The 26,744-nt window shown below is 41.6% G+C and overlaps 2 protein-coding genes and 1 pseudogene across 4 annotated transcripts in view; 1 reads left to right on the top strand and 2 right to left on the bottom strand.

Annotated features, from left to right (window-relative positions):
* Window positions 1–24,133, bottom strand: part of USP37 (ubiquitin specific peptidase 37) — a 74,398-nt gene extending 50,265 nt beyond the window's left edge. Inside the window, exons 1-4 of one of the 3 annotated variants that reach the window (XM_088472372.1) lie at window positions 23,727–24,133; window positions 21,640–21,833; window positions 12,560–12,731; window positions 10,342–10,448 (exon numbers count right to left, since the gene is read on the bottom strand). In XM_088472372.1, coding sequence (XP_088328498.1) covers window positions 10,342–10,448; window positions 12,560–12,731; window positions 21,640–21,795 — 435 coding nt within the window. In that variant the 5' untranslated portion in view covers window positions 21,796–21,833; window positions 23,727–24,133. The remainder of the gene's footprint in view (window positions 1–10,341; window positions 10,449–12,559; window positions 12,732–21,639; window positions 21,834–23,726) is intronic. The other 2 variants (XM_088472371.1, XM_088472373.1) reach the window with 2 other exon arrangements.
* LOC148524080 (U2 spliceosomal RNA) lies at window positions 8,028–8,130 on the bottom strand (annotated as a pseudogene).
* Window positions 24,134–24,320: 187 nt separating the features above from the next.
* Window positions 24,321–26,744, top strand: part of CNOT9 (CCR4-NOT transcription complex subunit 9) — a 30,559-nt gene continuing 28,135 nt past the window's right edge. The window contains exons 1-2 of the mRNA XM_088472370.1: window positions 24,321–24,441; window positions 25,058–25,237. Of these exons, the coding sequence (XP_088328496.1) occupies window positions 24,418–24,441; window positions 25,058–25,237 (204 nt within the window). The 5' untranslated portion in view covers window positions 24,321–24,417. The remainder of the gene's footprint in view (window positions 24,442–25,057; window positions 25,238–26,744) is intronic.

Raw genomic sequence — 26,744 nt, 5'->3', positions numbered from 1 at the left:
AAAATTCCAAAGGAAAGCAGGGAAAACAGTCAGTGGAGACGTGGAAAGTCTAATCCCTGCAACAGGATGAAGGACTGGGTTGAGATTTTTCATTGCCCACAGGAACCTTCCACTGCTGGAGGCTTCAGCTCCAATAGGCTTATCTATATAGTGCCTGCTCCTCAATCATCCAGCTAAATCCAGGGTCTGCAGTGTCCCCAAGGTCAGACGAAAGAAGAATAAGTTCATCCAGAATGTTTCATTGAGGTACATTTAGACATATAGAATGCTCTCAGAAAAATACCTAGCGCTAAATACAGACAGGGAAATCAGAAGAAAATGCAGCACAAAAAATAAGGTGATTGTCAACCTTATATATTGGATAAAGAAAGAAAAATCTGCGCTTTTTAATCTGTGCTGGGACACCAGAAAAATCAAAACATATGAAATAAATGATATAAATTTAATAGGCTGAATATCAGCACAAATCACATACAGTCAGGTCCATAAATATTGGGACATTGACAGAATTTTCATATTTTGGCTTCTATTCACCACCACAATGGCTTTGAAATGAAACAAACAAGATGTGCTTTAACTGCAGACTTTCAGATTTAATTTGAGGGTAATTACATCCAAATCAGGTGAACGGTGTAGGAATTACAACGGTTTCTATATGTGCCTCCCACTTTTTAAGGGGCCAAAAGTAATGGGACAAACTAAACAATCTTAAATCTAACTCACTTTTTAATACTTTGTTGCAAATCCTTTGCAGGCAATTACAGGCTGAAGTCTGGAACGCATAGACATCACCAGATGCTGGGTTTCATCCCTGGTGATGCTCTGCCAGGCCTCCACTGCAAATGTCTTCAGTTCCTGCTTGTTCTCGGGGCATTTTCCCTTCAGTTTTGTCTTCATCAGGTGAAATGCATGCTCAATCGGATTCAGGTCAGGGGATTGACTTGGCCATTGCATAACATTCCACTTTTTAGCCTTAAAAAACTCTTTGGTTGCTTTTGCAGTATGCTTCGGGTCATTGTCCATCTGCACTGTGAAGCACCGTCCAATGAGTTCTGAAGCATTTGACTGAATATGAGCATATAATATTGCCCGAAACACTTCACAATTCATTAGGCTGCTTTTGTCAGCAGTCACATCATCAATAAATACAAAGGAACCAGTTCCATTGGCAGCCATACATGCCCACGCCATGACACTACCACCACCATGCTTCACTGATGAGGTGGTATGTTTTGGATCATGAGCAGTTCCTTTCCTTCTCTTCCCATCACTCTGGTACAAGTTGATCTTTGTCTCATCTGTCCATAGGATGTTGTTCCAGAACTGTAATGGCTTTTTTAGATGTTGTTTGGCAAACTCTAATCTGGTCTTCCTGTTTTTGTGGCTCACCAATGGTTTGCATCTTGTAGTCAACCCTCTATATTCACCCTTGTGAAGTCTTCTCTTGATTGTTGACTTTGATACATATACACCTACCTCCTGGAGAGTGTTCTTGATTTGGCCAACTTTTGTGAAGGGGTTTTTCTTCACCAGGGAAATAATTCTTCTGTCATCCACCACAGTTGTTTTCTGTGGTCTTCCGGGTCTTTTGGTGTTGCTGAGCTCTCCGATGCGTTCTTTTTTAAAAATGTTCCAAACCGTTGATTTGGCCACACCTAATGTTTTTGCTATCTCTGATGGGTTTGTTTTGATTTTTCAGCCTAATGATGGCTTGCTTCACTGATAGTGACAGCTCTTTGGATCTCATATTGAGAGTTGACAGCAACTGATTCCAAATGCAAATGTCACACCTAGAATCAACTCCAGACCCTTTACCTGCTTAATTGATAATGAAATTACGAGGGAATAGCCCACACCTGTCCATGAAACAGCTTTTGAGTTGATAGTCCCATTACTTTTGGCCCCTTAAAAAGTGGGAGGCACATATTGAAACTGTTGTAATTCCTACACCGTTCACCCGATTTGGATGTAATTACCCTTAAATGAAATCTGAAAGTCTGTAGTTAAAGCACATCTTGTTTGTTTCATTTCAAAACCATTGTGGTGGTGAATAGAGGCTAAAATCTGAAAATTCTGTCAATGTCCCAATATTTATGGACCGGACTGTAAATACATAGAGTTGATCAGACTATTCAAAACTAATATAAACACAGTTTTGTACAAACGATGGGTAACAATAAGTAACAATATACAGTGTTTTATGGACACTAGTAGAAATTATTTGTATCCGTGTGTAAAGAGATATAAGTATATTAAAAAACTATATTCACAATGACCAGACAATCACATCAATGTGGATAATGAACCGGCAAGAAAGAATCACCTGTGTGGCAAATTAACAATTTAAAGGGAAACAGTCTCGTAAATGGCACCAGTCATAAGGATTATTAAATATGCAAAAAGATATAATAATAATATCCCAAATGCTGGTAACCCATCAAATGTCAGATATCTTCAATCACCGGAGCAGGAGGTATAGTCCTCTCCAGATATCTTCAATCACCGAAGCACTGTAGAAGGAACGCGTTTCGGCTACAGCTGTAGCCTTTATCTGGCTTGAAAAAGGCTACAGCAGTAGCCGAAACGCGTTGCTGTTTCCCTCTGTATAACTGAACTGGTGTTGGAGTCAGTATCTGTCCCATTGGTTTATTTCATTAGAAGGCTGACAAGTATACTGGCTACATTGCTGCCAATTTTCTACTATTTGGAGACGGGAGCTGTCCTTATCTGACTACCTGTGTGCCGGTCTCCTGGTCTTGAACGGCTGACCCTGCCTGACTAATTGCTGCTCTGGTCCCAGTAACTGACTGCAATTATCTTCATGCCGTTTCCTTGGGACGGATAGCAGCCGGCTGCTGCGGCCATCCTGAACGCCGCTACCATCCAGAAGCGCCCAGCAGGTGTTCTATTGCGGTTCATTCACACCGCTTACCGTTCCCTTCTACAGTGCTCCGGTGATTGAAGATATCTGGAGAGGACTATACCTCCTGCTCCGGTGATTGAGGATATCTGACATTTGATGGGTTACCAGCATTTGGGATATTATTATTATAACTTTTTGCTTATTAATAATCCTTATGACTGGTGCCATTTACGAGACGGTTTCCCTTTAAATTGTTAATTTGCCACACAGGTGATTCTTTCTTGCCGGTTCATTATCCACATTGATGTGATTGTCTGGTCATTGTGAATATAGTTTTTTAATATACTTGTATCTCTTTACACACGGATACAAATAATTTCTACTAGTGTCCATAAAACACTGTAAAGTTACTTATTGTTACCCATCGTTTGTACAAAACTTATTAGTTTTGAATAGAGTCTGATCAACTCTATGTATTTATGTGATAATTTGTGCTGATATTCAGCCTATTAAATTTATATCATTTATTTCATATGTTTGATTTTTCTGGTGTCCCAGCACAGATTAAAAAGCGCAGATTTTTCTTTCTATATAGAATGCTCTAACTCGGTACTAAATGTTAATAAAAAAAAACAATAAAATCTATATTTGATGTAAGTTTCAGCCATCTTACATAAGCATGCCTGGTCATAATAATTCTGGCAGCAGCATTACCAGACACTCAATTACAACTGATGCCAAATTAGGTGCGACTGAATAGATTAAAAGTAAAATTTTTACTCTTTTCCTTGGAGTCCATCTGGGGGATGCCATTACCTCTGGGTTATGCATAGTGAGATGTGGAGTTGGGCACTAATTAAGACTAGCTCCCACCCCCTTTATAGCGCCTCCCCTTCCACTAGAACCTCAGTCTAGGTTTAACAAAGCCAGAGAAAAAGGAGTTATGGTAAAAACTTACCTTTAATTAACGCTTTCTTCGAAGTCCAAAAGGGTCCACAGGGAGACAATAGGGTGTATGTGGGACCTTGGAAGATCGGACACCAACAGCAAAGCTTTTCAATACCAGGATGCTCCGGTCCTTCCCCCTATACCCTGCCAAAAGCCTGAGGGCAACTCAGTTTTGTTAACAAGCCCAAGGCAGGAGCAGGAGAGGAGAAAAGGAAAACTGGCACACTGAAGAATCACATTCTCACCCAGAGAAGGAAAAAGTGACCAAGAGAAGAAACCCGGGAGCATCAAGGCGGGTTTGCCTTTGGTCCCTATGGAATCGAAGAAAGATAACCAAAGCAAGTTTTACCATAACTCTTCTTCAGGGTCCATAGGGCTCCACAGGGAGACAATGGGGATGTCCCAAAGCAGTTGTTCAAGGACAGGAATGCTCCTGAGCTGATAGGGAGAACCCTATGCCCGAAGGAAGCATCATGAGAGGCAAATGTATCAAAGGCATAAAACCTAAGAACAGAAGACAACTCTGTGAAAGTCCTTGAGTGGCCCAGCCAGAGACCAGACTTGAATCCGATTGAACATCTCTGGAGAAATCTGAAAATACATAATCTGAAAATGGCTGTGCACCAACGCCTCCCATTCAACCTGATGGAGCTTGAGAGGTGCTGCAAAGAGGAATGGGTGAAACTGCCCAAAGATAGGTGTGCCAAGCTTGTGGCACCATATTAAAAAAGACTTGAGGCTGTATTTGCTGCCAAAGGTGCATCAACAAAGTATTGAGCAAAGGCTGTGAATACTTATGTACAGTGCCATGCAAACGTATTCACTCCCAATTGCATTTTTATGTTTTGTTGCCTTACAACCAGGAATTAAAATGGATTGTTTGAAGGTGTGCATCATTTCATTCACAGAACATGCCTACAACTGAAGTTTTTTTTTTTTTTTTTTTTAATATTGTGAATCAAACATTTAGGACAACATAACAGAAAACTTCAGCGTGCATAACTTTTCAACCCCCTAAAGTCAGTACTTTGTCGAGCCACCTTTTGCGGCAATTACAGCCAGAAGTCGATTTGGATAAGTCTCTATGAGCTTGCCACATCTTGTCCCTGGGATTTTTGCCCATTCCTCAAGGCAAAACTGCTCCAGTTCCTTCATGTTGGATGGTTTCCGCTTGTTAACAGCAATCTTCAAGTCTGACCACAGATTCTCAATTGGATTGAGATCTGGGATTTGACTAGGCCATTCCAACACACTTAAAGGTTTCCCCTTAAACCACTGGAGTGTTGCTTTAGCAGTATGCTTCGGGTCATTGTCCTGCTGGAAGGTGAACATCCATCTCGGTCACAAATCACAGGCAGACTGAAACAGGTTTTGCTCAATATCATCCCTGTATTTAGCACCAGCCATCTTTCTCTCGACTCGAATCAGTTTCGTAGTCCCTGCTTCTGAAAAGCATCCTCACAGCATGATGCTGCCACCACCATGTTTTACTGTGGGATGGTGTTCTTGGGGTGATGGGATGTGTTGAGTTTGCGCCAAACATAGCGTTTTCCTTGGTGGCCGAAAAGTTAAATTTTAGTCTCATCTGACCAGAGCACCTTCCTCCATACATTTGTGGAGTCGCCCACATGCCTTTTTCTGCCCACTCTTCCATAAAGCCCAGCTTGTGGTCACATGCACAGATACACCAGTCTCTGCTGTGGAACTCTGCAGCTGCTTCAGGGTTACCTTTGGTCTCTGTGCTGCCTCTCTGATTAATGCCCTCCTTGCCCAGTTAAGAGTTTTGGTGGGCGGCCCTCTCTTGGCAGGTTTGTTGTGGTACCATGTTCTTTCCATTTGATGGTGCTCCGGGGGATCAAAGATTTGGATTTTATTTTTATTACCCAACACAGAATTGTACTTCTCAACAACTTTGTACCCGGTTTGTTTGGAGAGCTCCTTGGTCTTCATGGTGTGATGCCTCTTGCTTAGTGGTGTTGCAGCCTCTGGGGCCTTTCAGAAAAGGTGTGTTTATAATGACAGATCATGTGACACTTAGATTTCACACAGGTGGACTTCATTTCACTAATTATGTGACTTCTGAAGGTAATTGGTTGCACCAGAACTTTTGAGGGGCTTCATAGCAAAGGGAGTGATTACATATGCACATGCAAATTTTCAGAATTTTGTTTATTAAGATTTTTTTTATATATTTTTTTCTCATTTCACTTCACCAAATTAGACTATTTTGTGCAGATCACATAAAATTCAGATGTAAGAAATTTTTTTTTACAGGTTGCAATGTAACAAAAAAGGTAAAAATCCAAGGGGGTGAATAAATTTGCAAGGTACTGTACATGTGATTTTAGTTTTTTTAAAGAAAACATTACATTTGCAAAAATCTCAAACACATTTTTTTTTTTTTACACATGGTTATTATGGGGTATTGTGTGTAGAATTTTGAGAATAAAAATGAATTTATTCCATTTTGGAATAAGGTTGTAACATAAAATGTGGAAAAAGTGAAGTGCTGTGAATACTTTCCGGATGTACTGTAGGTGGAAACGAGGGGGTCCACCTTACCTGTCCCCTGGATTCTGGGCTTCAGTCTGGTGAGCTTGCTAGCTAGTCCCCCCCCAAAAGCCTAGTGGGAGTACCTAGCCGGGCTTGGAGTCACGGCTCCGTTGAGGGGTGATTGAGCAGCAGAGCAGACGTCCAAGGGATAGCCTTAGGCTGTTGCTCAGTTTAACACACTAGAAATAAAATCATAAAAATTAGCTTGGTGACTCAGCTCCTGTGCGACCCCATCGAAACGGAGTATAGGAGGGGGGGAGGTGGGTTTGAAGGACCGGAGCGCATCTTGGGATCGAAAAGTTTTGCTGTTGATGTCCTGTTCTCCAAGGTCCCACCTACAATCCATTGTCTCCCTGTTGAGCCCTATGGACCCTGAATAAGCAAGACCCATTGAAGAACTGAGAAAACCAAGCACCCACAGGTAACTAGCATGAAACCAAACAAGGAGGGGATCCCAGCATCCCCCAAATGGACTCCAAGTAAGAGATTTTAAAGGTGAGTAAAAATCGTATTTCCTTTTTCATCCCTCTGGGGGATGCCCCCCTCTCAAAAGCAAGCCAATTTAAGGGGGGGGAGGAGTGGGCCCCAATAGAAGCCGGAACGGAAATATTCAAAGACAAATATATGCCTTACGAATAGCAGAAGTAACCCATCTACCGATGGAACCTTTTGAAGCTGGCTAGCCTCGCTCTGGTGCATCAACACCAATAAAGAAACCGTATGCCTCAAAGATGATGTACGGTCCAAATAAATGCGTACAGCAAAAACAACCTCAAACACTCCAGGGATGAACTCTCAGCAGAAACTCAAATCTACTTGAACACTGGAAGAACAATGACCTGGTTAATATGGAAGCAGAGACCACTTCGGGAGAAAAGGTGGTTTTGTACGTAGGACCCCCCGGTCCGAATGCAATATATGAGAAGAGGAGGCTTACAGGAGAAAGCAGCTAATTCAGATATTCTTCTGGCCGAGGCAAGTGGTCAAAAGAAACAACTTCAGAGTGAGGTATAGCAACTCTACAGACTCAAGTGGCTCAAAAGGAGTACTCTGTAATGCTTCAAATAATTAAATTTAAGTACCAAGGAAGGACCAGCGGGACATAAGAGTGTTGGATATGAACAACACTCTGGAAGGAAGTTTGGACTTCCAGAATGTAAGCCAACCTCATTAGGAAGAGGATAGATAGGGCACTTTTTTTTTTTTTTGAGAATGCATTTCAGCCGTTCAATTGCTCAGGAATATATAACATATTATACATATGCCACATATCATACAAAGTCAATGTTTGATAGTTAGAGATATAGATTGAGATTTATATATATATCTCAAACAAAAACATCTTGTTTTGTGTGACTAAACTAAACCGATAATGGAACACCCTTCAGACAGTGCTGAGTACCAGGGAATGTGTCAAAGTGTAGTTCAGCACCACTTTCATAGTAGGCTGTGACTGCCTACTGACTCCCCAACTTGCTTTCAGGTGTAATCCATTTAGGTGGAGCTCCCGACATGGTGATTCTCCTTTTGGAGATGGTAGCAGGGAATAATAGGGAAGGAATCCTACCTAACTAAGCCATGTGGGGCTGAAACTGAGCAATATATATAGCATGCCACCTAATGATCTGTAAACATTTTCTAAAAACAAACAAAAACAAACCACATTTAATACAGTATATGGCCCCCAGATAAGGGGGCGTATCAGATAATAAACTTGATAAACAGATACTACACTTGATCTTAACCAAAAAAGGCAGAGAACGAGACATACATAATATGTATAGCAGATGACTATCTATTAAAGAGTTGGAGCATGAACCACATGTTCGAATACATAATGCCCCGCATACCATTCTAGTGTTATATAATACTAGACACCTACCGATTTAGGTTAAAAAAACCTAAAACTCCAAAAAGACAAGTGTAACTAGCATCTAGCCAACAGCCAAAATCAACTCAAGTGAGCCAATGACCTCACAATTTAGCATTCATTGCACCTAATCAGTACTAATTGTAAATCGGAGCCCTTCTGTTAGTTGTAGCATTCCGGCAGCAAGCCAGGACAGAAGTTGTAGCGTTCCCGCTTGGCTGTTTCAGTGGGGCGCCACACCCTGCCCACCAGCGCAGCGACCCGCTGAAAAAAGCCTGTGGGTTCTGTCCTCCACCCACGGGCCGCAGTGTCCCACGGGTGCAGCAGTCACTACTGGTGAATGGATGCCAGGCACATGCGCCCACCCGTGTGCTATAATACACTGAAGTAAAATTACAAGCATTTCATAAGTGTCAAAGGCTTTATTGGCAATTACATTAAGTTTATGCAAAGAGTCAATATTTGCAGTGTTGACCCTTCTTTTTTATAGATCTCTGCAATTCGCCCTGGCATGCTGTCAATCAACTTCTGGGCCACATAATGACTGATAGCTGGCCATTTTTGTGTAATCAATGCTTGGAGTGTGTCAGAATTTATGGGTTTGTGTTTGTCCAGCCACCTCCTAAGGATTGACCACATGTTCTCAATGGGATTAAGATCTGGGGAGTTTCCTGGCCATGGACCCAAAATTTTGATGTTTTGTTTTCCGAGCCACTAATATCCCTTTTACACCAGAGCAAAAACCCGGTTTTATTGCAGGGTTAACCCAGGTAGCTCCTTGGTGTAAAATGGTAAAGTGTTGGATTGCCGGGTCGAGTGACCCGGCAATCCAACCCAGGTAAATTGCAGGGTTTAACACAAGAATAATCCGTGAAACCCTGCAGTGTGAACGGCACGCTCAGGGTCACGATGACCTGGAGCGCGCTGCATGCCGGCCGATTAGTCCGGCTTCAGTGGCTCTTGGAGATTAAGTCATCTCCAAGCGTCCACTTCAACGCCGGAAAAGCCGGGTCAATGCAGACCCTGCTCCGGTGTGAACGGCGCCAACTCAGGAATATCCTGGGTCAGTGCTGGGGAAATTCCAGGTCTGATCCAGGTTGGAACTCTGTTCCAACTCCGGGTCAGACCCGGAATTTCGGTGTAAAAACGGTATTAGTTATGACTTTTGCCCTAAGGCAACGTGCTCTATCATGCTGGAAAAGCGAATTCATTTTGCAATCCAATTAGCAACTCGCACCGGTCAGACTGAATTAGCAAGTTTACCACTCGCACCTCCCTGAGGGAGAGAGGGAAAGGAAAATCTTTTAAAGGTTAAAATGTGGGGACACTGTGCTGAACCCCTTGGGACACCCCCCCCCCCAATGACCAATTAGGCAATTGGAAGTTTCTAAATAGCTTATTTAGTCTAATAATTACATGTCATTTTTTGAAGTAAAAAAAAAAAATAAAGTTCTCAAATTACACCAAAATCAACTTTTTTGTTAGTTTAGGCACCCCAAATTACAATAATGTTTTAGTTGAAAAATAATTGGTTTTATAATTTTTCTTCTAATTTTTCAAGGTGCCCTCAAAGTACCCCAAAATCACCCTTTTTCCTAGTTTTTTTTTTTTGCATCTTTCAGTTAATTCGTTTAAGATTAAACAAAAAAAGTTCATCATTTTCTTGCATTAAGTAAAAAAAAACAAATCAGCCATTTGACATTATTTCAAAACCTACAGTAACTTCCTAATGACCACAGCCAGCCTTATATACGGTCCTGCTAACGAAATTATCCATTTTGGGGGGGTCCAGGATGGTCTTCCCACATTTTCACCTCATTTGGCAGTTAATTCGCATCCCTCCGCTGCGAGTAGTGCAAATAGGCATTTTTAATTGGATTGGAGAGTTCTCGGGAGCGCGCTTTGCAGCGAAGTGAGCGAGTTTAAAGAAACAAACTCGCTACTAGCAATTCACACCTAATTGGATCAAGCCTATTGTGTTTAACTTTATACAGAAATTTGCCAATAGTCTCTACTACAACACAAGAGAGGTAGGTGGCAAGTCACAGGTAAGTACAATATTTACGCTTGTTTGTATATTTAGCATTCGCAACAAAATATAAATTACTTTGCATACTTGGTTTTGGTTGTTAGCCAAGGGTCGGATGGTTTCCATCTGAGCACTTCTGCTCCCCAATATTCCACCAAAGCTTGCCGATCCTTGAGCTGGTTTCACTGGAAAAACAATATTACCAGTTTAACAGTTCTCTAAACCCCTCAATGGAACTACCACATAAGGCACAGAACAGTCATGAAAACTGAAGTGCGCCCCTGAAATCTGTAATTTTACATATTAGGACATAATTAGCACTCACCTAATCCTCACCAAGCCTTAAACCTTGATTAATCTAACATTATGACAGAACAGATTTTAATTTGTCATTATTCAACTAGAGGAATTTAGAAATCAAAGTACCATGTGCCTAAATCAAAGGAGACTAATGGAACCAGTGACTATTACTCAATTGCACATTATTTGGTCACCAAAAAGTGCTACCACCATCATAGAAAAGGAGAACAATTCTCAGATGAGTTGGGCTCAATCAGGTTCGTGCAATCCAAAGGAGAAATGACACATGCAATGACCTTAGAAATGTAATCATTAGCGATCAGCACTCTGGCAAGTGTTAATTTTCAAATTTCTTGGTAGTTGCCTATTATCAGTTACCTATATTCTCAGGAGCGGCCACCCCAGTTAACTCACCCAAAAGATCAGACCTATGAAGCCCAGATAAATAAAGCTGAATCCAGTGATCAACACAGCTTCTTTAGGTTTTGTTTTTTGTTGAATAAATATAGACAACAGAAAGCAATATATATCTAATATATATCCAATTCTAGGGGCAAAACGAGTCAGAGGAACCCCTGGTTGTCTACAATTTTGGATGTGACAAGCTTAAAGATTGGACTCTCATATACCAAGCGGTTGTATTAGAAAGTGAGCACCTTTATCAGCTTATTTGATCACAGTACAGGCTTTATTCCGGAAAACACGGCATGCTCAGCTGGCAATCGCGGGAGACTGAGGACCTGCTGATGCAGCGTTGGCGATTGCTTCTGGAGACGTGAGAGCCAGATCCACCCCCAGCTTCTTTCAGTGTATCAAGACACTTGTTTTATTACAACACCACAGGTACTTTGGATATTCCCATAGTCACTATTCAGCCCTGTCCATTCACTAACCAGTCTTACTGGATACTTAATGTGGAACTTTTAACCGGATTTATTATTACCACCATATCAATAATCATATTGCAACATGAATTGATGTGTGTGCACACACACAACATTTTTCTCTAATTATCATTGCAATATACGTGAAGCAGCTCAATATTTATTCTTGTATGGACTTAAAGAATGTATATATGGTATATCTTATATTATTTTTTTCTAATTTTATATTAATCAATCATTTTGGTACTTATTGTGTATTGATTATTTATGTGTATTTGATATGCAAGATCATCATGTCATTTTATTATTAATTGAGAGCAATTAAAACAATTCACTTGTGAATAACGGAGCTGTGATTGCTAAATTTCATTTTTCTGTCATCTCACAATTGTCAGATTTCCTACTAGCGCAGTCCTCTTGATATATATTGCTTTCTGAGGTTTTAGGTAGTGGGTAATCACAAATCCCATTTTTTGAGGACATGCAGCTTTAATAAAAATATTTTATATATTAACTAAATAAATATTTATTGATTATAGAAATGTATAAGTTATATTAATAAAGTGCCTTGATCAATATTTTCATAAATATAGAGAAGCTAAATACTGGTATGTGGATTTTTTTTTTGCATCATGATCAGATTTCTTACACTTTAGGTGAGGACTGGGATTGTTAATTATACCCAGTTTAAAAAAAAAAAAAAAAATAGGATTTAAAAACACACTGCACTTTTTCACTGATTGTACATGCATAGAAAATATAGGTTTACAATTTTGTTTTTTTTAAGCATGTTCAATATTTATTCCTTGTACGGTCTCTGAATGCTAAGTGCACTAATTTTTTTTTTTTTTTACATATCTTATGTAGCTAATCAAGTAGCAGAGAAAGAGCACAAAAAATATTGGATCAAATATCATAATACTGGAATATGTCTTAGTATTTGTAAAAGGTTAAACAATTTTCTCATCAATGGACCAGAAAATGTAATCACATATGTAAAAATGTTTTCCCATCTTTGCAGCAACCCTTTATTAAGAACATTATCCATACCATACAAAAAACTCCCGCTCATTGTTACTTGTTCAAGCAGGCTTTAAGATTCACTCACTTACCCGTTTGAGTTTTCTCAAGGCGAACAGTATCTAGGAAGTGCTTTAGATCCTGAGCATCCTTGCATGGAACCTTATCAATAGTTAGAGAACTAGAATCTTTTAGGGTGAGCAATATTCGGCTCTGCTTCGTCCCAGACGATCTCAGAACAACATTTTTAATGTTCTGATTAAGCTGAATTGAAAAAAAATTAAAAATACGTTTTTTTTTTCCCAATCCATGTTACTTCTAGAGTAAATACAGATTTAAAGTCTATTGAATAGTACTGCTAACAATTCATTTCTGCGTTGACAAGAAATGTTTAAAATTAATGTCAGAGGTTCGGAGACCCAAATTGTACCACATCAGTTTAGCAACTGTGCTGTTTGTGGGCCTTATACATTCCACTCAATATTTTATTTTTTTTTATTTTTTTTATTTTTTTTAAGAGACAGGGCCCAAATGTTATAACCTGCAATATTCTGACAGCAATGAGATTTCAGCCATGTAGCCAATATTTGTAAATCAGCAGGTTTTTCGTTTTGACTACACTTGATTGCAAATTTATTTTAAGGCAAACCCATTTTAAACTGGTTGCATCACAAAAATCTCACAGGCTATTAGATTTGGGCCCATGTCTAATGCTGGACATACACTATACAATTATCTGTCAGATATCTGTCCAATCTGGCTGGTTGGAATGAAAAGCTGGTACTGGTTGAGTCTCCGATATCCAAAATACCCCTGGTCCCAAACATTTTGGATAACGGAATATTCCTTATTTTGGAATATTTGCATATCATAAGGAAATATCTTGGGAATGGGACCCAAATATACACATAGCCTGCAGGTAATTTTATACAATATTTTCAATAATTTTGTGGCTCAAACAAAGTTTGTGTACATATATAAAATTCAGTTATGTTTCATATACACCCTATACACACACAGACAAGGTAATTTTATACAATATTTTTAATAATTTGTGCCTTAGACAAAGTTTGCTTGTGTACATTGAACCATCAAAAATCAAAAGTTTCATGATCTGTCAAGCCAAAAAAATTCTGTAATTCAGAATATTTCATATTCCAGAATATTTGGATATGGGAGACTCAACCTGTAATGTAAGGGAGCAATTGACAGTCGATTATTTGGTTTTAAACACTGAAAAACGGACAAAAAGCAATTGTCCAAACTGGTTAAATTCGTGTTCTAACCAATTTGCCTAAACAACCATTTTTCTCTGTTTTCCAGTGTTTGTGAGCAAATGGTCGATTGTCATTTGCTCCCAACCAGCCAGATTGGATGGTTATCTGAGATAAATTGTATAGTGAATGCCCAGCATTAGAACCAATGAGAATCCTCCTAATAACCACTTAGTAGGCAAATATTTTTTCCAAAAAAAAACCTCAATTGTTGTTCTTGACCTAAGTGAATCATTAAAAAAAAAAATCAAAATAAATTAACATCTTTTTAAGACTTATCCAACACTTATATAAAAAAAAATGTTTTAAACACTGTATACCATAAAAAATTTTTTAGAGTTAAGGTAAACTTACCTGCATAACTTTCTTTGAGGTCCATAGGATCCACAGGAATACCATGGGGATTATAATGGTTGGAAGACCAGGCACCAAACAGTTAAAAACATTGGCTCCCAGAATGCCCCAGGTCCTCCTCCATATATACCCCACCTCTAGCCATAGGACTTCAGTTTAGTTAGCAAGCCCAAAGGCAGAAGAAGGAAATAGGAGAAGGAAGAACAATCGTACACCAGAAACACACTTACAACAGATGAGGGAATCTGAGACCGAAAAAAAAAGATTCCCAATGAAGCCAGGTGCGTCAGGGTGGGTGCCCTGTGGACATTGAAGAAAAAGTTTCCAGGTAAGTCTACCATAACTCTAAATTTTCTAAATTATCCACAGGGTAACCATGGGGATGTCCTAAAGCAGTAACTGTAGGGTGGGGGACGCTCCTGAGCAGAAAGGAGAACTAGTCGCCCAAAAGGAAGCATCCTGAGAGGCAAAAGAATCAAAGGCATAGAACCTAAGAAAAGTGTGGACAGAAGACAAATGTGGCAACCTTGCATAATTGTTCAGCAGAGGCACCACTTCTGAATGCCTGCGATGGCCCTACAGACAGAGTAGACTGCGCTATCACCGTGCTTGGGACAGGAAGAAGATCAGCCTGTGTATACACCTGCGTAGCCATCTCGCCAGTCTGTTTACTAACTGGCCATCCTCATTTGTGAAAAACAAATGCAAAAAGAAAATCTGATTTTCTAACAGAATTCGTACGTTCCACATAAACACGGAGAGCACGAAGTACATCCAGGGAGGCTTCACCTACAGAAAAGTCTGAAGCCTGAAAAGCTGGAACAATTTCTTTATTACATGAAAACAGGACACTACCCTTAGGAAGGTAACTCTCCCTTGTACAAAGAACAGCTCTAGCCTGGTGAAAAATCAAAAATGGGGAGCGACAAGAGAGCGCTGACAAATCAGACACTGCGAGCAGATGAGATACAGAGGAGAGAAAAAGTGTCTTTGCTGTGAACCACTTCAAATCTACAGAGTCTAGAGGTTCAAATGGAGATGCTTGTAACCACTTAACCACCAAATACAAATCAGACGGTGCTACCGGTGGAACAAAAGGAGACTGAACTGGCAGAACTCCTTGGAAAAAAATTCTAACATCCGGTATTGAAGCAAACTTCTGAAACAAGACTGGTTAAGAGTGCAGAAACCTGCACTCTTAAAGTAGCCAGGGGGAGACTAATCCTGCCTGCAGAAAAGCCAGAATACTGTAAATTCTGAATACCTAAGGATCATATTCCTTATGGGAACACCATTAACCAAACTCTGTAATAGATGTGGGTAGAAGCAGGCTTCCTTGCCCTAAGCATTGTCTGAATTACTGAACTGGAAAATCCCTTTGTTTTTAGGATGGAAGTTTCAAAAGCAACGCCGTCAAAGCTAGACAGGACGAGTCAGGATGCCGGCAGGGGCCCTGTGTTAGCAGATCCTGCCACAGGGGGAAGAGAATATGGACTCAGATTCTGTATGTCGGTGAACCAGTGACGTCTGGGCCAAGCTGGAGGTACCAGTATTACCGTTCCACCTTCCTGCTTGATTTTACTGAGACTTCTGAAGTCCCATCTTACTGACAGTGTGTCCACAAAGGCTGCTGATGGGGTCTACCAGTGAGACCTCACAACCACAAGGTGTCCAGATCCAGAGACCCATTTGTTTATAACCCGGGATGGAGAGCCACTCTACGGCGTGTATGTCCTGGCAACTTAGGAAGTCTGCTTCCCAATTGAGTATTCCTGGAATGAATACTGCAGAGATGGCCGGAAGACAACGTTCAGCCCAAATGAGAACCCTTGTCACTTCTTTCATGGCTGCATGACTTCTTGTGCCTCCCTGATGATTGAGGTAGGTTACTGTCGTCGCATTGTCGGACTGGATCTGGACAGGCCTGCCCTGTAGCTGGTCCTGTGCCCTGACAAGTGCTCTGTATACTGCTCGCAGTTCCAGAATGTTTATTGGTAGATGACCTTCTTGATCTGTCCATCTCCCTTGAAAGGTGTGATGACCTGTAACTGCCCCCCATCCGCGGAGACTGGCGTCCATTGTGAGGAGTACCCATTTTGGAATCCAGACCGGACGACCTTTGTTTAGATGCTCCTTTTTTAGCCACAAGAGGGAGTGACGAACCTTTGAAGTGAGAAAGATCATCTGGGGCCATATTTAATGATACTGTCCGTTCCACCTGGTGAGAATCAACCTTTGCAGAGGCCTGGAATGGAACTGAGCATATCCTACCATGTTGAAGGTCGATACCATTGATCCCAGTATCTGCATTGCTGACAGAATGGATCCTCTTTGCCTGCGTATCAGCATTGATAATGCCACAATCTTGTCCTCTGGCAGAAACACCCTTTGTGCCAGAGAATCTAGTAATGCTCCCAGATGAATCATCTGCTGTGTTGGAGAAAATGATGATTTCTTCCAATTGATGAACCAGCCGTGCCTTTGTAGGCAGACTATGGTCAGCTAAAGATGGTGTTGCAACACCCCCGGAGTCTGCACCAATATCAGAAAGTCGTACAGATATGGCAGTATTTTGACTCCCCGATGCCTGAGGTAGGCAGTCATGACTGCCATAATTTTGGTAAATACCGGGGAGCTGTAGAAAGGCCAAAGGGTAGAGAATGAAATTGGTAATGTTGTTGAATGACAGCAAACCTTAAAAATTGCTGGTGGAATGGGATAATTGGAACATGTAGATATGCATTTATTTTTATTTATTTACAGTTTCTTATATAGCGCAGCATATTCCGTTGCACTTTACAATTGTCAACATTGATAGAAAAAAACTGGGTAATAACAGATATATAGGTAGGAAGGCCCTGCTCGCAAGCTTACAATCTATAGGGAAATAGGCATTGATACACAAGGATAGGTGCTATATATTGCATCTTGGTCCAGCCACAATGCAGTTTCTTGGTTGGCTGCATGATCCAGTCACACAGGAATGTCGGCCAAATGTCATGAGGATGTGAGAGAAAGACAATGTGTGAGGTTATGTGTGGACTGTAAAAGGGGATGTAATTAGATATGGTAACTATGAAGGTTGTGAGGGCGGTTCTGGGATCTGATAAGCTTGCCTGAAGAGGTGAGTTTTCAGGGATCGCTTGAAGGATTGGAGACTAGACGAAAGTCGTATTTTGCGTGGTAAGGCATTCCATAGAGTGGGTGCAGCCCTAAGAAAGTCCTGTAACCGTGAGTGGGAGCAAGTAATGCATGGGGATGAGAGACGCAGATCTTGTGCTGAGCGGAGAGGTCGGGTAGGGCGATATTTTGAGATGAGTGAAGAGATGTATGTTGGTGTGGTTTGGTTAATAGCCTTAAGTGTAAGTAAGAGTATTTTGTATTGAATACGGTAGAAAACCGGCAACCAATGGAGGGACTGACAAAGCGGGGCAGCAGACGATGAACGTTTGGCAAGGAAGATAAGCCTTGCAGCTGCATTCATAATTGATTGTAATGGCGATAGCCTGTTTTTGGGAAGACCAGTAAGGAGACTATTGCAATAGTCAAGGCGGGAAATAATAAGTGCATGGATTACAGTTTTTGCAGTGTCTTGTGTGAGATATGGTCGAATTTTGGATATGCATCCTGAATATCCAGGGAAACCATGCAATCTCCCGGCTCTATAGCCAAAAAAAAATTGACCGGAGAGTTTCCATGCGGAATTTGGGAACATGGATAAACCTGTTGAGGGTTTTTAGATTCAATATAGGGAGATATGCTCCATTTGGTTTCTGGACCATAAATAGATTTGAGTAATAACCCTTCCCTGTTGAGAAATAGGGACTGGAGAGACTGCAGCAGGTAGTGAATCGCTTCCTGAATAGCCAATGCCCTGCCCACATCCGATGGAGCTTTGTGGAAAAAACCTCTGGGGTGTCTCCTGAAAGTGAGGGCATAGCCCTGAGAGACCACTTTTTGGACCTAGGCAGCTGTAGTTTGATGCCAACAATCCACAAACTGAAGAAGTCAGCCCCCCACCCTGGGATCTCCCAGGAGGAGGCCCGCTCCATCAGGCCGAGGGTGTATGCTATATAAGCTTTCCAAGATCTTAACCACAGGGCTCTACGTGCCACTATGGATGCTGCTGATGCCTTAGAAGCTAAAATTCCAGCATCTACTGCAGTTCATCCCAGATAGGAAACTGCTTCCTGTATATGTGAGATATTCTCTCTGTCCTCTAGTAGCATTTGGATAGGAAGCGGCTTCCTGTATATGGAAGATATTAATCATCTGTTCTCTGGTAGCATTTGGTAGGAATTTGCCAATGCCCCAATTCATTCTTCAAATGCTTTAGCTACCCAGGCTCCAGCTATAGCCGGACGGGTAACCACTCCAGATGAAGAGAAAAAAAATAAAAAAAATAACTTTAAGACCAGATTCAATCTTTTTGTCTGCTGAATCTTTCAAAGAAGCTGATGGAATAGGCAATGTAGCCTTCTTCATTCGATGCATTACATGAGCATCCACAGTAGGAGGTATCTCCGTCTTAGCGCATACCGAAGGTGGGATGGGTACAATGATTTTATTCTCTTAACATAAAATCGCTTATCAGGGTTTCCCCATGCTTTCAATAAGCTCAGTGAGCCGTTCAGACTCAGGAAACACTGTTTGATCACCTTTCGTTGGTGATTAAACACAAGAGGCTTCTTACTATGAGTGGGTTCATAATCTTATATATCTAGGACTGATTTAACCGCCCTCACCAAAGTAGTAACATCCACAGTAGATGGATGATCCTCCTCTCCAGAAGTAGACTCTGGAGAAGAATCCTGTGCATCAGACTCCTCTGATGATGCTTTCATGAAAAGGACAGGTAAAAAGGGGAAAGTAATTTTGTGTGTAATCGTAAGGCCCCAAATAAAGTCAAATCAATCGTATATCTGAGTATGGGGGTGCAGCCCTAGACAACCAAACTGAATCATGACGTTAGGGGATGAAAGAACGGGGTTGTATTGTTGGGCACACAGAAAAAGTTGATTCGATAAAATAACTATTAAGTATTGTCTTAAAATCATCCTAAAAGCAAGAGGGACAGAACAGTGAAATATATATATAGGTCTAAAATAAAATATAAATTGACAGACCCTCCTGAGACCAACAGCTACCAGATGCACACCATAGACCATGAGAGTCTTCTACACGTGGAGGGTAGGCGGAGCGACCCAGACATCAAGAATGCGTCTAGGTCGGGGAGTAGCTGCCGGGGGAACGCCTACCTCCATCTAAGCTGCATTAACCAATCGGGTACGCTGGTATGTGGACTGCTGCCACGACACAACAATGAGCTCAAAATCAACTACAGCAACGCAAAGTATTGGTAGGATATAGAGCACCTTATACCTTAACCAAAGGAGAGGTATACAGGGAGACTGCCAGACCCTCCTGAGACTACAACTACCAGGTGCACTGAGCGTGGACCGTAAGCGTCTTATACACATGAAGAGCCAGCGGGACAACCCAGACGGCGAAACATATTTATCAGGAAACCTATTTACTGCGTCTGCATTAACCAACCGAGTAGTTGGCCTCGTGGCAGCAGATAAGAGTCTGTTGCCGATACCCGGCGTCAGACGATAAGGCCCCGGCTGGTGTAGTAGGATGCGGACAATCCCTTGTACTTACAGCAGCGGCTTCTGGTGCGTCTCTACTCCAGAAGCAAGGACTGGGGCACTCGATTCCCCGCAAGCAAGGAATAGCCTTACCCGACATCTCCGAGCATCCGGTGCAGTCCAGGTCGCAGCATTGCTGCTAGCTAAGCTCAGCCACGACCTGCCGAAATCACTAGCACAATTTCTGATGTTGCAGCCCAGCGGAGGTAGATTGAGTCGCAGCCCATGCGTCTTTATGCAGATGCTTCGTACTGCCAACTCAAGAAAACAAAAGTAAAATAAATCATAAAATGAAAACTTAGGACTGCCTAAGCAGTCCCCTGTACAAAAGGTGCGTCTGAATCCTACCACACCAAAACGAACAAACTGAAGTCCTATGGCTAGGGGCGGAGTATATATGGGAGTAGGACCTGGGGCATTCTGGGAGCCAGTTTTTAACTGTTTGGTGCCTGGTCTTCCAACCATAATATTCCCCATGGTATCCTTGTGGATCCCTATAGACCCCGAAGAAGAAATAGCAATTTTTATGGTATACTGTAGTAATGGCCATTGACAGCTGTACCATTGATGGGTTCAAACATCAATAGAAACCATTGTGTGAAACCGCAGGTTGGGGAGCTGCCGTAGTGTGCGCAGCAACAGTGACCGTCGGCGATGGCAAAGCCACTTGTCAGACTATCGATGGTTTGCAAACCATCGATAGCCATCTTTAGTATTCTGTATAGTATACCATCCCTAATTAGAGGCCCAGTATAGAATCTTGATCGATACAGTACCGCCATAATAAAAATAAAATTACCTATAATATCAAATATATATTTATTCGAGCACCCTGCACCTGTCACAACCCGTGCAGTTCCTCTCTGCTCTAGCACACTCTGGTCTGTATCTAAGTAGTTTGTTGCATCAGCTGAGCATGCTAGAAACACCAGAGCAATATCGCAGGCAGGGAAGTGGAACTGCACAGGTTGTGACAGGCACTAGAATTAGCACACACACATATATATATATATATATATATATATACACACACACACACACACACTGACCAGGTGGAAACCTGCCACACTGCCCTAGAAATTCTGTGGCAATGTTCTGTGTTCCAGCATCGGAGAAATTTGCTGCATATGTGCAAACTATGACACTCAGAGGAATCACTATTAACCGGAGATAGAAATAATTTGCTGCTTCATCCCCAACCCATGTAGAAGTATACAGAAAATGAAGTCAGCCTAATAACATTTTAACAGTCTACATAAAGAGAGGGGTTGTTGTAGTTTACAAAAAGTTACCAATATTAGAGGCGATTACAATCACCTCTTAAACTGGCACTTCCATACACATTAAAATCAGAACTATTAAAGTGACATTGTGATAAAACATCAGGAGCTCAGTTTTCATTGTGGTAATGTGCTGCATCCCAAATTTTACAGAGTTTATGTTCATTGATTCATATCCAGCACAATTATATGGCAGAGAATTATACAAATTAAACTTGGATGGTTACAATATACCACTGACACTTCTTGCAAGTATTTCATTTAGACTTTAATGCTTTGTGTGCACCTTTTCTTTCTAGTTATCTTCTGTGCCATGCGTTTATATAAACTTTGCTATGGGGTATGACACAAAGCTACAATCTAGGGAACAAAACAAAAACTGTGATATGAATAAAAAGTTGTACATGGCATTAGAGTAATCTGAAGATGGCAAAGATAAACAGCACAGGGTACTGCAAACACTGTGGTCATGAGCCCTTAACACAAGCCAGTACATCACATACTATTGGACTGATGCACCGTTGTTGCATTCAGAGTTCACACTTGCTTTAAGAAGTTAAACGTATATACAGTGTGATGGAATATATTCATCCTATAAACACAAGACTCTAACCTGAAACTTAGCTGGTACCCCACCAGCATTGAAATTCACAACCAGGCTGAACTTGTTGTCCTTTTCAACAACTTCACAGCTGCCCTCCTTCCATTTTGATGTTCCCATATTAAGGCAGTGTATCCGAATTGTACCCCGCAGGCACAATGAAGCCATTGCTATAAAAAGTAGATTTCACCCAGACAATAGACAATCTAAATTTTGAAAGAAAAACAAAGCATTGTATATCAAATAACTTCATCATCAAATGCATACAAACATAACAAATTACACAACTCAATATACATTCACATCAAATATCAAAGCAACCTGAGCAGTTCATAATAGCGATAAAGAAAAGTTTAGGGGGAAAAAAAAAACACTTTAGAATAAAATGTATCTATTAGATTTTACTAGTGTACAGAGAAAGATTCCAGTGTGTTCATAAGACTGCTTACTAGAAAAATAGATCTATACTGTGAAAATTCAACTTTGCTTTACAAGTAATGACTTTTTCCCTGCAAAACTTTGAAACCACAAGTACAGATGTTAGAGAGTAAACCCATGAAATATATTTTACCGAAGTCTGAACCCTAGAAAGAATATATATGGGCGGATGTATGAAGCTCTGGAAAGTGATAAAGTACAGAGTGATAAACGACCAGCCACTCAGCTCCTAACTGTCATTTTTCAAACACAGTCTGTAACATGATATTTGGGAAAGGATTGGCTGGTTGTTTATCAGTCTGTACTTTATCACTTTCCAGAGCATCATACATCTGCCCCATTATCCCCTAGTTTAATATTCAGAGACCTAAAACATCTGACCCTTCTGTAGTCTGTCAGTACAATTGTGTCCTTCCTCGGAATGCCGTGTTCACCATCATAGACACCATGCACGCTGCAATCCCAGTTTCTGGACTTTCTTAACACAGAGTGTAAAAGCAGGGAGCACTGGGACAAGGTTTAGTGATTGTATATGAGGAAACACCCAGGAATTATAGGTTAGAGAACAACATATAGTGTTCACTCTAGGTGCAGGGTGCTGATCAGTGAGGAGGGCATATTTAAATTTTGAAGGACACATGTTAGACATGAATCGCTACAGCTATATCCATACATCACATATACAATTTTGCCCTTTAAATAATCAACACCCTGCACCTAGAGTGAACGCTACAATACTGTGCTTCTTCTAGCCTTATCACTAAGCACTGGGATTTTTATGTAGCATATTGCAAAATATGTACATAAATATGTTACAGTTTCTGGTAAAAATAAGTTGCTAAATATATCAATATTGTTAACATGTCATAAAATAAGCCTAAGGGCCTATCCATTAGCAGATTTTTCTGAAAGACAAACGGCGAAAGATTTATCTTTTGAAAATTCCTGGGGCTGCTGTGACAGATTTTTGCAAACGACGAAAGACATTGCATGACATCATTCTAGGAGTGGATTTTTTGTTGTTTCTATCCATTTTTAAAAAAAATCATTCGTTTAAAGCGACAGATATTTCTAATATCTGTCAGCGATAAACAATAATTGACCAAAATGTTGGAGACAAAAAGACCCAATTTGTCAGCCGCGGGAGTGCGTATTTTCATCGTTCAGAGCCTATCCATTAGCAGATATACTAGAGTAGACTGAACGATAAATCGTTCAAATTTATCTGCTAATGGATAGGCCCCTTAAAATTTATAATAAACGTTTGATTCCATTTAAATACCCAGCAAAAAATAAAACCTCAACACTACACATCACAGAGCATGAGTTGGTATACATGTCTATAGCTGGAGATCTGAGGCAGAACGTTTACATATTACACCTGAGCCAAATATGAGAAATACACAGATGTAACCGACATTGGTGTGTATTGTATAATAATGAAAGCAATAAACTGGATATATTACATAATTGAATACCCATGACCACGGAATCTGTGGCACTACAAGCACCAGACAGTTTTGTGAAACTACAATAGGCTGCTGTAGAACTACAATACTCAGCATGTACTGTAATTCAGATTGTTCTGCGGAACTAAGAGATCCCTGCTGCTGATCACATCAACTGCTAGGGAAACATAAGCTCCAGTCTGCCATTCCTACCTGTTCTGTAGCACTACAAGTCCCAGCCTGTGGCCCACCAGCTACTATGGAAGTACAAATACCAGCATGCCATTCCAACCTATTATGCACGGCTATAGGTCACAGCCTGTGGCCCAGGAGAGTCAGCGAGGACACCAGAGGACGGGACTCCAAGCTTGAATTGTAGTGTGCGGGCACAGTGACAGGTAGGCACCCGGCCGCGGGCCCTCACGCTGGTGTTATCGGTGTGGCTCTCTAGAATGCCCAGGCACTCACCGTGTGCGGGCTCCCTCCGCCCGCTGCTGTCACACACCGCACGATTTGGCGGGAACCTGGGAAAGCCTCCTCGCAGACAATCTGCGTCAGTCAGAGGGACAACGTCACCGGCGTCTGACGTCACCGCGCCGCGCTCTGCAATGACGCATATACAGACTATTTCTAAATCTGCTTTATGTACATAGTTCTGGTGACCCCGCTGCGTGGTGACGTTTATACGGTGACCGGCGGCGTTGGCGGGGCGGGAAATATTGAATGTGTTCCGCCTTTCCTGTGCTGGGGTCATAGGTCACGCCTGTGGATTACGTAGTTGGGGGCGGGGCTCTGAGTGTTGTGGGAGCTGGAGGCGGGGTTAGGGTCGGGGTACGGTACAGTCAATCAGTCAGTGACGGGTAGCAGCGCAGGAGGACGGAATACAGAGGCTGGGGCTCCGAACATGCACAGCCTGGCCACGGCCGCGGTGAGTGCGGGAAACAATGACAGCTAGGCCGCAGCTATGCCCCCCTACTCGGGGGAGGCCGGGGACATGTTGACCCACATAGAGGAGGGGAGGCCTGGATACGAGACGCACATAGGGAAGTGGAGGCCAGGGACAGGGAGACCCCCACAGAGGAGTCGAGGCCAGACAAAGGGAGACTGCCTGCCATAGGGTAGGGGAGGTCGGGCACAGGTAGAAACACGTAGAGGGGAATTGTGTTACTATGTACTAAGCCCAGTGTTTCCCAACTTCAGTCTTCAGGAAACCCAGGTCTCCTCAGTATCCAAAGTCTGATAATTAGCATCACATATGGATCTTGTAAGATATCAACCTGTAATTATTACACCTGTGTCCTAATTAGATGGTCTGTATAACAAGCCCTGTTTGGGGTCCCTGAGGACTGGAGTTGGAGAAAAACACTGTCGTAGCCCTTGATTTCAATTGTTCTCTAAAGTTTGTTGTCATTCCTTGTCATAGTCCGCAGCAGGCTGATTTTTGTTTTTCCTTTTAAGAGGTAAACTGCAGGTTTTATTGTATCTATTTCAAAACTTCAAAATGTATTATATTAATTACTTTTCTTTTCCTGTTATATATGTAGCCTGTGCCAGCAGCACTAGCCCAAGTTGACAGAGAGAAGATTTATCAGTGGATTAATGAATTGTCAAGCCCAGAAACTCGTGAGAATGCCTTGTTGGAGCTTAGCAAAAAACGTGAATCTGTCCCCGACCTCGCACCCATGTTGTGGCATTCTTTTGGTACCATTGCAGCACTATTACAGGTTTGTTTAATTGTAAATGTGTTTTTTGGTCACTTTTGATACCGTTGTAAATTAGCAAAATGTTTGTGTCATTCAAAACCTGTTCACACACAAAATGAGTTTGTAGATCTCAACAGTTGGGATGTCATAGATCAGAAGTTCCCAAAAGCGGTCCTAAAGGGCACCGTAACAGTCTGGGTTTTGTGGATATCTATGCTTGACCACAAGTGGCTTAATTATTACATAAAGGGGTATTTTTGCTCAAGGCAAAAAGGAAAGACAAATTATGCCTATTCTGGGGCACCGTTTAGAAAAGTATTGTAAATATGATGTTGATATGATGAGTAAATATAAAACTTAACATTTATTAAATAACCTTTAAAAGGAGTTCTACCCTATAGGTAGACTATACAAAGCGAACAAAATACATAAAAAAACACAAAGATAAATACACTCGGTATAACAATAGTCAATTAGGTGATCACAAATGAAGTAAAGATCAATCATAGAAATGTACAGAGTATAAAGCGAACAAAGTACATGAAAGACACACAAAAATCAATCCACTCGGCATAATGGTAATCAATCAGGTGATCACAAATAAAGTAAGGATCAATCACAGAAATGTACAAAGCAATAGCGTTTTCAATCCAATTAAGATCAAGGAAATCAGTTAGGTGATCCCAACTGAAATGAAGATCAATTACGGTACTTCAAATACGTAGTCTAAAGCTGCATACACACACAACGATTTTATGAACAATTTTCTGTCAGATTTTTTTAAAGTGTAATGAACGATTGTTTGAACTACAAACGATTTTTGTAACTTCCCTTAATGAAAATCTTTCAGTTGGTCAGTCAGAATGAACTACAAACGGGAACGCGCATGAACGATAATCGTTCATAGTTATAACTCAGAAACTGAACGATTTTTTCAACGATTGAACGATAACGACGTCGTTATAGTTAAATCGTTCAAAAAATCGTTACGCGTGTATGCACCGTAATTCTTAATTAATTATATCAGAAAATAATACATATGGCGAAGATGGGAAGCAATCGGGAAGCCGACTGCCTATATACCGGCAGCCGGCTTCCCGACTGTCTTATCCCGGCATGGGTGAAATGCCGGGTGTCTAGATGTAGACGCCCGCATTTCCCAGACGCCGGGAGACCGGCGCCCGGCATCACGATCGTAGTGATGCCGTGCGCCGCGAGCGGACAGCCGCGGGGGGGAGGGTTAGGTTTAGGGCTCCCGGGGGGGACTTAGGGTTAGGCACCCCCCAGGGGGACTTAGGTTTAGGTAGCGGGGAAGGTGGTGGTTAGGGTTAGGCACTTAGAGGGGGAAGTTAGGGTTAGGCACCCCTAAGGAGGGTTAGGGGGGTTAGGTTAGTGGATACTTACCTATCCACGATCGGGATTTCCAGCACTGTCGGGCTTCCGCTGCGTCGCACTCTGCTCCTGTCGGGCTGTCGCTGACGGGAATCGAAACGCCGGCCGTGCGGCTGGCGGTATTTCATACCCATTC

Source organism: Taudactylus pleione, unplaced genomic scaffold (assembly GCF_031769625.1).
Source record: "Taudactylus pleione unplaced genomic scaffold, aTauple2 ptg000122l, whole genome shotgun sequence".
Classification (NCBI taxonomy): Eukaryota; Metazoa; Chordata; class Amphibia; order Anura; family Myobatrachidae; genus Taudactylus; species Taudactylus pleione.
This window is presented reverse-complemented; position numbering and strand designations above follow the sequence as displayed.